At 45.2% G+C, this 12,110-nt stretch overlaps 1 protein-coding gene across 2 annotated transcripts in view; it reads right to left on the reverse strand.

Moving 5' to 3' along the window:
* ZNF592 (zinc finger protein 592) overlaps nucleotides 1–12,110 on the reverse strand; it is a 35,256-nt gene that overhangs the window by 20,527 nt on the left and 2,619 nt on the right. For both annotated transcript variants that reach the window (XM_041418306.1, XM_041418305.1), the window contains exon 2: nucleotides 9,030–11,332. In XM_041418306.1, coding sequence (XP_041274240.1) covers nucleotides 9,030–11,324 — 2,295 coding nt within the window. In that variant the 5' untranslated portion in view covers nucleotides 11,325–11,332. The remainder of the gene's footprint in view (nucleotides 1–9,029; nucleotides 11,333–12,110) is intronic.

The following is a 12,110-nucleotide window of genomic DNA, read 5'->3' on the forward strand; positions in this document are numbered from 1 at the left end:
TGGGATCAATGCCAGCACCTGTACCCTCAGCAGGGGTGCCTGCACTGCGGCGGCGCCATGAGCTGGCACACCTTCATCTCTGCCCCCTGTGCTCCCCTTCCCACATCCCTCCGGGACTGGTTGTGGGCCACACTACAGTCAAGCTGCCTGCTGCTACACTCCAGCTGCCTGGAAAGCTATTTTTGATTTATTACAACCATCCAGGTGACAGCACTGCTACACAACACTTTACCAATCTGTGGAGAAGCAGCAGGCAGAGAACTGAATCTGCTCTCCCTGTGACAACTGAACTTACTCCTGCTCAGGTTCTCTCTAAATGAACACACATCATTGCATTAACATGTTCAATTCATGGATGAAAAATACCCCTTCAACAGAAACTCAAGATTATTCATTTGAAGAAGAAAAACCCAGAACCCTAATGTAGAGATTTTGTTCTAATTAACCATAGCACAACAGCTATTGTTATTTCCTTAGATTATAGCTGCCTATTTTGTCAGCCTAAGGAGCCAGTGCCACTGAGGGAGCCTGCCTGACCTTCAGCTCACTCCCAACTCACATCAATTCATCCTCAGCCTCATTGTTGCATCCCTCCTCCTCCCACTGACCTTTTGTATTTATATCCTTGAACCTCACCAACTCTTCAACACTCCCCAATCCAGTGTCCTCCTCAGACCTGCACCAAGACCAACTCCTACACACACATCTCAATCATCCCAACACACCAGGATGCTTAACCTTCAGTAAGGCACTCCAATAAAAACTTATCTCTGGAAACTAAGGCCATTAAATAAACACAAAATGCAATTTTTTTATACATGGAAAAATCCCTGGTTAAAGCATCGGTGTAAATCTAGAAACTCGACAGCTTAGAGAAACAAAGTGGAATTGCAATGGAAAAATCCACTAGAATCACAGATCTTACACAATATTGCATCAAATCAGCTTACTTCTGAATTTGCAAATTCTGTAGGTCTTTTCTCTTTATGATCTCAGCTGTAATATCAAGAATTGCAGTTTTGACATATTTTCTTTTGACCCACTGTATCAGGTTGATGTGGCAAGGTTTTGGTTGGGAGTGGCTGCAGGGGTGACCTCTGAGAAGACACCAGAAGCTGCCCTCATGTCAGACCGAGCTCTGTGATGGACCTGTCAGTGGTCCAAGAGCGAGCCCTTGAGCAGCACCTCTGGGATAACAGATTAGGAAAAGGTAAAAGATGCTGTGCAGCAGCTGGGAGAGGGGAGGGAGAAGATGAGAGAGTAAGAGCCCAGATGCCAGAGCAGGCTCCCCTGCACACGGTCAGGAATCCATGGTGACACAGGCTGTCCCCCTCTGATCCATGGAGGACCACCAGAGTGGATGTGCTCTGAAGGACACTGCAGCCCATGGAGAGAGCCCTTGCTGGAGCAGGTTTTCTGGCAGGACCTCTGACCCCATGGGAGGCCCATGCTCTTCCAGCCTGTTCCTGAAGGACCCACAGAAAGTACTGATCCTAGAAAAGATCCTCAAGAACTGCAGCCCAAGGAAAGGACTCATGACAAAGCTGCTCATGACAGACTGTCTCCCGAGGGAAGGACTCCATGACGGAGCACGGAAGAGTGTGAGGAGGGAGGCTGGGTGGGCAATTAGCTCCAACTAGAAATCTGAACTCCCACTCACTAAAATGATCACGTAGTGATCATTACTTTTCACATCCACACTTTCAAGTCACCAGTGTGACCCCATATGCTACATAGGACACAATCCCTCTCTTTTCTTACAGTGGTGATGTTAAAGGCCTCTGCTCTTTCCTCCACCCTGCAGGGCTGCCCTTCCTGCCCACCTTGCAGGGACACTCTCCACTAGACCAGGTTGCTCCAAGCCCCGTCCAATCTGGCCTTGAACACTTTCAGGGATGCAGCAGCCACGGTTTCTCTGGGTTGGAGATTGTGTTTATTGCCCATGGTGTTTGCAGCAGCATTAGACACTTCAGTGAGCACCTTCTCACAGGAGGACAGAGCAGACCATCACCACTACCTGGACTCTCATTCCCCTTCCTGTCACCCACAGAGCCCTCCAGTCACAACTCCAGGTTGCCTGGGGCAGCATCATAAGTGCCCAGCTGGAAGAAGAATGCAGGAGCAAGACTCTTTTAGTGCCAGCAGACACCAGCTTCCAGCCCCATTTCCATCCTACCCAGGACAATCCCCCTGTCTTCAGCTATCCTCTCGTCCTCACTCTCAGCCATGTCCTGGCCTCCAGTTCACAGTCCTGCTCCTTATCCTCTTCCCTCCAGCTTTTCTCAATCCTCCAGGGCCTGCAGGACCACCAGGGCCAGGCATGGGTGGGGAAGGAGGAGAGGGTGGGATTGTTGCCTCATGGCAACAGATCACAAACTGATTTAAGCAGACCATGGAGCCACACCCTGGCTTTTCTTCCTCACCAGCCTCTCCTCCTCATCCTGATGCTCTGGTGTGGCCTTGGGTGCAGGCTCTGCTATCCTGCCACTTCGTCTTCACCCCCAGCAGCTCTATTTCCCCAACATGCTTTCATCATAACATCTTCCATCCCTTTGCTTCTACAAAATCCACATGGAACATTTCCATAAAAACCAAAATCCATCCTCGTTAGTACCCAAGGACTGCATTAATCACTCTTGGTTTGGGACAGGGAGAAAATAGCACTTTATGGGGCCAAGGGAATTTTTTTGCTGATTTTCAACCCTCTTGTTTTCTAAATTAAAACATGAACTTGAAGGGGAGAAGGAAGAGAAAAATAGGAAAAAATACAGCTGCTGCCTTTCTTTTTTTTTTTTGCTGCTGGGAAATTATCAGGGCAGCATGTGGTTCTACTAGCTCCTGGCAAGTTTTATCCAATAAATTATAAAGCATTGACTTAAGATGGGGAAGGAAGAAGAAAAAGAAAAGGCAGCAATAAAATTGCTTTTAAATTACTTGTGTAGGTGGTATATAAACAGGACACACCACAATTCATTGAAAAATTGTTATTGGGGAAAAAAAAAGTGAAAAGAAGAAAAAAAGCAAGGAGAACAAAAGGTTCAAGAAAATGCAGCGGTCCCGAGTTTATGTTTTGTACTTTACTCGAGTTGCTAGCTACCTTGGTGGATTTGCGGTGGTCAAGTCAAATAAGAAAGGAAAAGAAAAAAGGATTAAACATCTCTGGTTACCAGTAGATAGACAATTATGCCCGAGAGGGTCAGGAAGTACTTTTAATTCTTGCACATGTTATTGTGCACTGGTCTCTCCTTGCCAAGAAAACAAATAAGCTCTGCCTCAAAACTAGTTTGTGTCCTTTGTTCTGTTACTTCTGCTGCAAAGCTCTTCCAGAATTCATTCCTGTGATGATTACAGACTGTCCTCTGATTTTCTAAGTAAATCTATTTCAATCTGTTTTTGCATTATTATTGCCCCTAAATTAAAAAGCTCCTTTCTACAAAGATCGCACCAGGTACAGGGTGAGAGTGGATACAGAGAACATAGTGTAATGAAAAGCACATCCTAAATGCAGGCACCAGGAGCTGCATGGGCTTTGTTCCTCCCCTGTAATTTAAGCCCTGAAAACTGATGCTGATAGCTTGCCCAGAGCAATTCCTGTGAGTACAGGAAGTACTTCTTGAGGGCAGATTTATTTTCTGGTGGTGGAAAAAAGTGCCACCATACTCACCTTAATCCTTTGTCTGCTTCAGTGCTGAAGGAGACCCACCCTCATTTACCAGGTCTTTGCCAAGCTGAACTCATAAAGGGATTTTAATTTCCTCTTAAGAGGTCATATTTCCATTTCTGGTCATTCTTCCCTCAGTTACTCCAATCTATCCCGATAAACAAAACAATACACTCCTCTCCAAGTCAGTTATTTCTAGCATGAGGGAGCATTACCACAGCTCTGACTGGTGCTGCAGATTGACATGTCTCCCGCACAGTTGTGTCACCTCAGTCATTCAAAGAGTTCTCAAGAACAAAAATCCTGCCTTTGGTTGCTTTTCATACCATTCCTACTCAGTCTTCAAGATCGTCTAGAACCTCCTGTAAAATACTCCCCATTTGCCATGACTTCTTACTTTGTTATTTTGGTTCAGCAAATTTTTTAACACAGTCACCCTCCAAGGTCTCCTTAACACAAATATTAACTCCACAGATACTCAAAACCATCCCTCAGGAGATCACCTCAAAACCTGATCCCAGCTGCAATTATTTCCAGGAGTTTACCTGATTCTGCTCCAACCTCACAATCCAACTCCTCCAATATATGCATTCTTCATGCAGTACTCTAACAACCTCTCATTGAACATCAAGGAGATGAGGATAAACTCATTTCTCTGTTCCAAAAATAAAGATTAATTTGGCATAAACTACACCTACTTAAATATCCTTCCCCCCTTCAACCCTCAAAAATCTTGCTCCAGAACACACCACTGTATCAGACCAAACAGACCTGAAGTTACACGGAACATCTGGTACCACCTCTTCAACATCTGTCAAGTGTAATGCCTACACAAAGCACAACTCCTGGTTTGAACAAATGCAACCTGCCAGCTATTCAAATTCCCACAGCGCTTCCTTCTTGCAGTTCAGTGATGGAAAAGCAGCACACAGGCCCCACTGAGCAACTTGATTCACAAGCTTGAAAAAATTGCAGAATTGGCCTCACTAGTTGCCAAAAAAGGCAAAGATCCATTAAGATGATCCATTCAAAACATGCATTTAATAAATGCAGTTCTTTATGTTTCTGAAGTGGATTATTCAAGCTTGTACCCTCCCTGCAAGCCATGGAGATCCCATCCCACCACGGTATTCAGCTGGGAGGAACTGCCTTCATCCTACACATATTCTGTACCAAAATAAACCCTGCTGTGCTCTCAGCAACTGCAATCATGTACATGTTTAAAAATACAACATTAAGGTCAAGCTCTCCATCATTTTTTTAAAGGTCTTTCCTTTAGAAAACCACAGCACCTTCTCAACCACATCATCATCCCCCTCTCCTCCTCCCACTTGCTCCAAATCTCCTCCTTTCCCTGCTGTCTAGACCACAACACTATCTTTCTTCCTTCCTGCAATAGAACTGTGACCCAGCCATGTCATTCACATTTTAGCCACACCTAGGAAAGTAATTTACAGTTACCCATCCTATTTATGCAGGATTTACCCACAGCCATGTAGGAGTGTAACACCAGGTATTTCCCAAGCCATCATCTGGAAGAAAGAGAAAAAACAACAATCTCCTTTCAAGCAGCTCTGGGAAACCTGAAAATGTCAGAGTAATTCACAAAGTCATGGTAAGAAATTCCAATTAAAGTGAAAAGTCTTCAGTATCAGCAGAGGCTAAGTTTTCTCATGAAGCAGAGAGAGCTTTGGCTCTTCCCCCTCTCCAATCCAATCATTCCTGCCTCTTATCACAGGGTGCTCATCCTCCAGCTTCTGGGTAACTGAAAACATCATACTGAAAAATAAGTCTCTTTCCTGCTATTTCTTTTCTCCATCAACCCCATTGGATCAGCCTTCCTTCTTAGCAAGGTGCCACACCAAAGCCATGTCAAAACAGTTTTTGAGTTAAAAGCACCATAACTGAGCAATTCAAAGCCTTCTTGGTTTCACAAGTTACAGTCACACTGGATGTGCATCCAGATTTGCTGTCATTTAACAGAAAAGCTTTCAAGAACACGGATCAAAAATCACCTGGCTTATTTTCCACAGGTCTCCACTTTCTAGTACGAACCCAGGTGCTGTGAATAAATTGCTTTTACCCTTTCCTTTCAGCTGAAGTTGCTCTTTCCATTATACATTCATCTACCCTTTCCAAGCACCCTCATTTTTTTGGGACAATCTGGTACCAAACATCTGAATAGTCACAGATTAAAAGCTTTTGGCCATAATACAAAGAGGACCTGCCCTGCTACTTCTTGAGGCTCCTTAGAAAGCATAAATCAAACCATGTCTTTATGTGGAAAGCATCAGTACTTCCTAGTTTTTCAGTAAGGCATGGCAAAGAGTTTGTGCCCGAGTTCTGAAATTGAATAAGAAATTAATTTGGAAATTTTTCTGTATTTTCTATCAGAGTGCAGTTTTTTGCTGTCATTAAGAAACTATGACAATCACAGCCCATACCACCACTTCTAAACCAGCATTTCAACACAGTGAGATAGACATCAAGTATAGAGGAAGTTTCTGTTCAAAATGCATAAAATTATGCTAAAACTCTAGATAATTAAGTCTCTTGAGATCTAGGGATGTGGTTCATAGCCAAGCTTGCCCACAACAATTAATACTATTTCTGCATCCTGACAGATTGTCCCACCATTACAGCTTGCTGTGGATCAAGCACGACAACTGCTGTGAACTGTGGTTTTAATTAGATGTACCAATATGTATATCAATATCTTCTGCCCTGTGGACATAGTGGTTTTGAACCATTACCAGGGCACTAAAATATGTTCACTACAGGTGTTACATCAATGCCTTCCTCAGCACCCCAGTTTCAGAGGATCAGAGAACCCCAGAGTGGTTTGGGTTGGGTTGGAAGGGACCTTGAAGACCATCTTGTTCCACCCCCTGCCATGGGCAGGGACACCTCCCACTAGACCAGGTTGCTCCAAGCCCCATCCAACCTTACCTTCAACATTTATGGGGATGGAGCAGCCACAGCTTCTCCAGGCAACCTACACCAGAGCCTCACCCCATCACAGGGAAGAATTTCTCTACACCCAATTTCTACCACTGCACCAAAAAACAAGTGTCCTGGCCCAACTCTGCAGATGGAAACCAGAGTTTTTAACCACCTCTACCATGTAAGAAAGTGTTTGCAAAATCAGTCACTTGATCCCCTCCTGCTTACACCAGCACTTCTCTTTTTTTCTGACCAAAATAGAAAGAACAACCCAAGGAATTACCCTAATGCAGAGTCAGGGTATCTTTCAGAAAGTGGTGGCCATGTTCTACTATTCCAGGAATTTATGACACACATTCCAACAGCTTCACCCACAACCTTCTCACACCATGACTAATAGTATTGCATTCATTAATACCCTATATGCAAAACCTTCAGCTTCTCAGACCTTGATATTGCTGGGAGCTACACTGTGTTATCCACGTGGGACACATGATGTGAAGGTCACCCACACCTTTTCCCTTGGACAGCTCAGAGAATCAGGGATCCCTGTGAGACACTGAATTTCACCATCCTTTAAGCTCTCAGCCCAGTGACATCAAACACTAGGGCTCTGGTAAAAGGCAGTGGGATGGTTTCCATCAGCTACTGCTAAATCCAGACACACCATTACAGGCATGGGGCACAAACTCTTATTTCCTTTAGAGATGTAACAAGTTTATTGAAACAGATGTTCTGGGAACAGCATGGAGCACCACCGGGCAGCCTTGAGGACAGCAAATATACAGTGGAAAAGGACTCCCAGAGCAGAGCATGCATCCTGTGGAGCGTAAGCACAGGAAGATCTTACAGGGAGGAACTAGTTTCAGGAGCTCAAAAGTAGCCTCTTTTTCCAGTGCTTCTCTTCAGAGAAATACCACAAAAATAATCTCATATCTAGCAGAACTACTTGACATGAGAGGCGTAAACTCTATTCTTGGTTAAGTTACAGAATAAATTATTTGATTGCAACCTAAAAATACTTACTATCACACATTCTTTTCCTCTTTAAGGAGCTCTTGAATTGATAATCCCACAATAGAAATAAGGAAATACATTTTTAATGCCAGTGATTAACATTTTAGATCACTTTGGAGCATTCACTGTATCCCTTCTCCTGGAAGTTTTAATGCCAGACTGCTGACATTTCATAAAAAAGCATTATAGTTGAAAAATAAGTTGGTGTGTTGACAGAGCACTGTGCTCACTGACCTGCCTCAGGCAGGAAACCTGATTATGTGGCCACACTGATCCCTTTTGGCCTCACCATTTTTTATGACATCAAAACCATTCAGCCATAATCTATTTTTTTGGTGGCTGATGAATTTAAGATAACAAACTATCTAAATGGGACCACAGCAACCTCAATACTCCTGCAAGCCATTCAAGCAGTGCAAGGAGGCTCTGGAGAGTGCAGGTGTTCTGACAGCCTCGGCAGAGATGTGGTCATCCTGCCAAATGCTGGCATGGAGTCCTGGTTTTTTGCAGCCCTTGCACTGGGAGCCAGCTCTGCTGGCAGGCACACCAACCTGGAAAGCTTTCACCTCATCCAAAGAGATAAGGAGAAGGGTGTACTCTTCCTCTTCAACTGCAGGCTGGTTAACACTTAAACAAGACTGACCACTGTCTTCCAAAATAAAAGCCATAAACAAAGTGTATGGTCCTGGTACACAACAATAATCATCTTCTCTTCATCAGGGGAAACCTAAGCTGGAGTTTAATTTAAGGGGATTCCAAACAGGTCCATAAAGGTGGTGGAGACCTGAGCAGGGCAGCACAGGAGGAAGCCACTAACAAGGCTCTTGAACTCTGCTATGCACCCACTTGCCCTGTACCACCCAAAGGGCAAAAGCAGCCAGAAGCAGCCAGAAGCAGCCTTCTCCACCCCAAACCACAGCAGGCCTGTCCAATACACAGCTGACCACACAAACAGCAACAGTAACACCCCATGTGCAATGCATCACACACAAGGTTCTGGCACCAGCTGCAGGAAAGGCAACATTCAACTGTGCCAGATCTCCTCCAGCCACGCTTACAGCACAAAAACCTGTTCCAGGTAACGCTCCACTGATCCTCCCCTACAGCTTTTTGCACGCCTCATCCAAGCGATCTTTCATCTCCATCACCTTTCTTTGACACTCAGGGATCTCCACAGTCTCCTTACTATGCTCTTTTTATTGGCAGAGGGTAGAAACAAGGCAAGCAAGCAACACTAAATATCTCTTCACACGCACGCGTCTGGGCTCATGTGCATTCCAAATTCTCCCCATAAGCACTTTTTTAGGCAAAGCAACTCATTTGCCACCACGATGCCTACTTTTCCCCTTGAGGACAATCTCTTTAAACTCAGAGAGATTTAACTAATAACATTAAAATGATGACTTACCAGTCTCTCATTATCTTCTGAGGTTCTCTGGTAATGAGCTGCTAAAGAAGTGTAATCCTGCTCCTGCTTGTTACACTCCAAACACTTAAGTCCATGACGGATTAGCCTCTGTGGGTCTGTGTAGAGAGGCAAGGCTGGCTGAGAGCTCGCAGAAATCCCTACCCCGCCTCCTGAAGCAGCACTGGACTTAGGTGGAGGAGAGGACGAGAGAAAAGTCTGAGGAGCTGGAGAGGCTGAAGAGCTTGTAGGAGAAGGTGAAAACATTTGGTCTATGGAAATTGGTTTCATGAGCAGCTGAGAACACTGCATGATAAATCCTTTGCTCTTATGATCTCGTGCATGTTTAAGCAAGCTACACTTATTAAAAAAAAGGAGCATAGTTGAACACTGAGTGCACATGACTTCAATGTGAACGCTTCGCCTACTATAGTGTTGAGTCAGGCTTTTCTCTAAGGCAAATGAGTCCCCACATTCCAGGCAACAATACCCAGAGGCAGGTAAATTAATACTAGTGTCAGGAGGGGGGCTAAGGTTTGGAGTATATATCGGCACTGGATTGGCACTGTGTAGCACTTTGTGGAATGCCTCCATGACAACGGGAGCAGCTTTCTTGACTTGGTGCACCAGGGGCACGGACATCTGTGTCACTTGAGGCTGGTTTCGCCTCTGTGCCGATGTCTTCGCTGTAACAGAAGCAGCAACACTGTGGGGGACCAAGTTGAGATTTGCCAAGTGCACAGCTTTGGGAAGGAGGCTGGAGGTGGCCGTGTTGGATGGCTGCTGCCTCTTGACCCCCACTTTTATGGCACCGCCGCCGCAGTTTGGCAGTGGAGATAAAGACACAGTGCAAGTGCTGTTCGCAATATCCATTTTCATACTGTCTGAGTAAGGACTCATGACATTTGACAGCTGGATAGCCACAGCAGCCCCGTTTTTGGTTGAATTCCTGCCAGCCTCCCCTTCCGTAACTGCACTAGTGTCAGGGGATGGGAAAGATTTGATAAACTCTTCGGCAGATGAGGTTTCTGCAGGTGACTCTTCTGAAGATTTGCCCAACTCATCATTTTCTGGCAAAATTCTAGTTACAGTCCTTTTAATTTCACCGGAAGATGTCTTGATAGTCTTTATTCTAACTTTGGGAATAGCTGGCGGAGAGCCAGCTGCCATGGAAGGAGAGCCTTTCCCACTGCTGTCGCTGCACACACTCCGAGGACTCTCAGGCTGCTTGCCAGCCTTCCTCACCACCTCCAAGGGGCTTCGGGGACTCTTTGGCGACTTGGGCATTTTTGGACTTCCCTTCGTCCCATCTTTAAAAGGACCAGGTTCCTTGGTAAAATTTGGCTGATCGCTTTTTGGAATACACACAACCTTTTTGGCCTGAAGAGCTACTAAAGCTGCCACACAGGATGACAGCTTGGAATGAGTTGGCTTTAGCCTCTGCCGAGGTGGTATGGATGAAGACATGTTCAGCTCGGGCACAGACCCTTTGCCATCTCCTAAATTGTTGTGAGGGAGGTCTCCAAACACCAAGCCTTCCCCAAGAAAGCTGTTGGTATCTAACAAGTCCTTGCTTGACTCTGCAAACCTCTCCACTGCTCTATCTTGCTCTCTCCTGCTCATTTCCAGCCTATTCTCTGGCTGGCAGTGGATTTCTGTCTTCTGTTCCTTTTTACAGTATTGATCAAACATGCTTAATTCGGGCTCTGGCACCTTCCTAAGATGATCTAGGACTGAAGCCCCTGTTGGTACATATATTGAAGGTGGTGGAAAATAGGGAGTTTGGGCATGTTTGGGTTTATCCCCAATACTGTTCTCTTTGAATGTATCCTCCGGTTCAGGGCTGGATATGGGGCTAAACTGACTAAATGTTGGCAAAGGCTCTGACTTGGACTCATCCAGTTTATCAGAGTAACCTCTAGAGCTGTCACCATTAATAAAAGTTGACTCAAACTTGCCATAATTGTGGACTAAAGCATGAGCCTCAGCTGGCAGATCAGAGCCACGAAACCCATTGTGTAACAGACCAGTTCCAAGGTGATTCCCCTCCTTTTCTGCCTCAAAGGACTCCTGGCGACTTGTGTTCTTCACTATCACACTGACAACAGGTGCGTCAGAGGGAGGCAGAGAGTGGGATAAGGACACATTCTCATCGATGCACATTCCCGACGACTTCAGGTGATTCTCACTCTCCTCCCCAGCTGATGGAATGGTCTCCTTAGCATCCAGACTAGTTGGATCAGGGATGTCAAAAGCAGCCAAGAGGTCATCAAAGTCAGGGGTTTTCATGTCCCCCATGATGAAAGCTACAATCAAAAGTACAAAAAATACTTTGTTAATATACTTTCCCCATGGACAAACTTTGTAAGACTCATGTGCATCAACATCTTCTGTGACAAAAATCACAGCTGCCCAAAGCTTGGGATGTGGGCAGAGCTGCTCCTCAGAGGTGCTTCAAGCAGCACAATGAGAGACAGCAAGCATGCCCTTTTCCCAGGATCCCCAAGAACAGAGCTGGTACAAGGCATGACCTTTGAAACCACACCCAGCTCATGCAGGGGACATCTTTTCAACCTGTCAGGTGCACCACTAATCCAAAGCCAGCCATCATCATGTGAGCCTCAACAGAAGGTTCTGAAGTACTTTAGCAGAGGTTTTTGTTTTGTTTTTGTTTGGGTGGGGTTTTTGTAGAGGTAATAGGCAGCAATCGCTGCTGATTTCTCAACAGATTATCACATTTGAAGAACTCAGTCTTTTCTCGAGGAAGAAAGGCAGAGGCAAACAGGTGGCCCGAGAGACGCAGACCTGAAAAGTGAGATGTCTCCCTGCCCTGACCAATTTAAATAATAGAAGTCTTCAGTAAATATTTCGATACAACAGTTCCAAGGATTATTTGAAACAGGGGCAATCCTTAATTATGATGGGAACCAAAAACCGCCCAAAGACAGAATAAAGAACTATATCCAAACTGTAAGATGAAATTGTGTTCCCAGCCAGCACTTTCTTTCTAAGCTCTTCAGAAAGGAAGTGGGGACTTGGAGCACTCAACACAGAAACCTACAACAGCAATAATCACGCTCTGGT

This window comes from Onychostruthus taczanowskii, unplaced genomic scaffold (assembly GCF_017590055.1).
Source record: "Onychostruthus taczanowskii isolate IOZ18803 unplaced genomic scaffold, ASM1759005v1 scaffold6, whole genome shotgun sequence".
NCBI classification, from domain to species: domain Eukaryota; kingdom Metazoa; phylum Chordata; class Aves; order Passeriformes; family Passeridae; genus Onychostruthus; species Onychostruthus taczanowskii.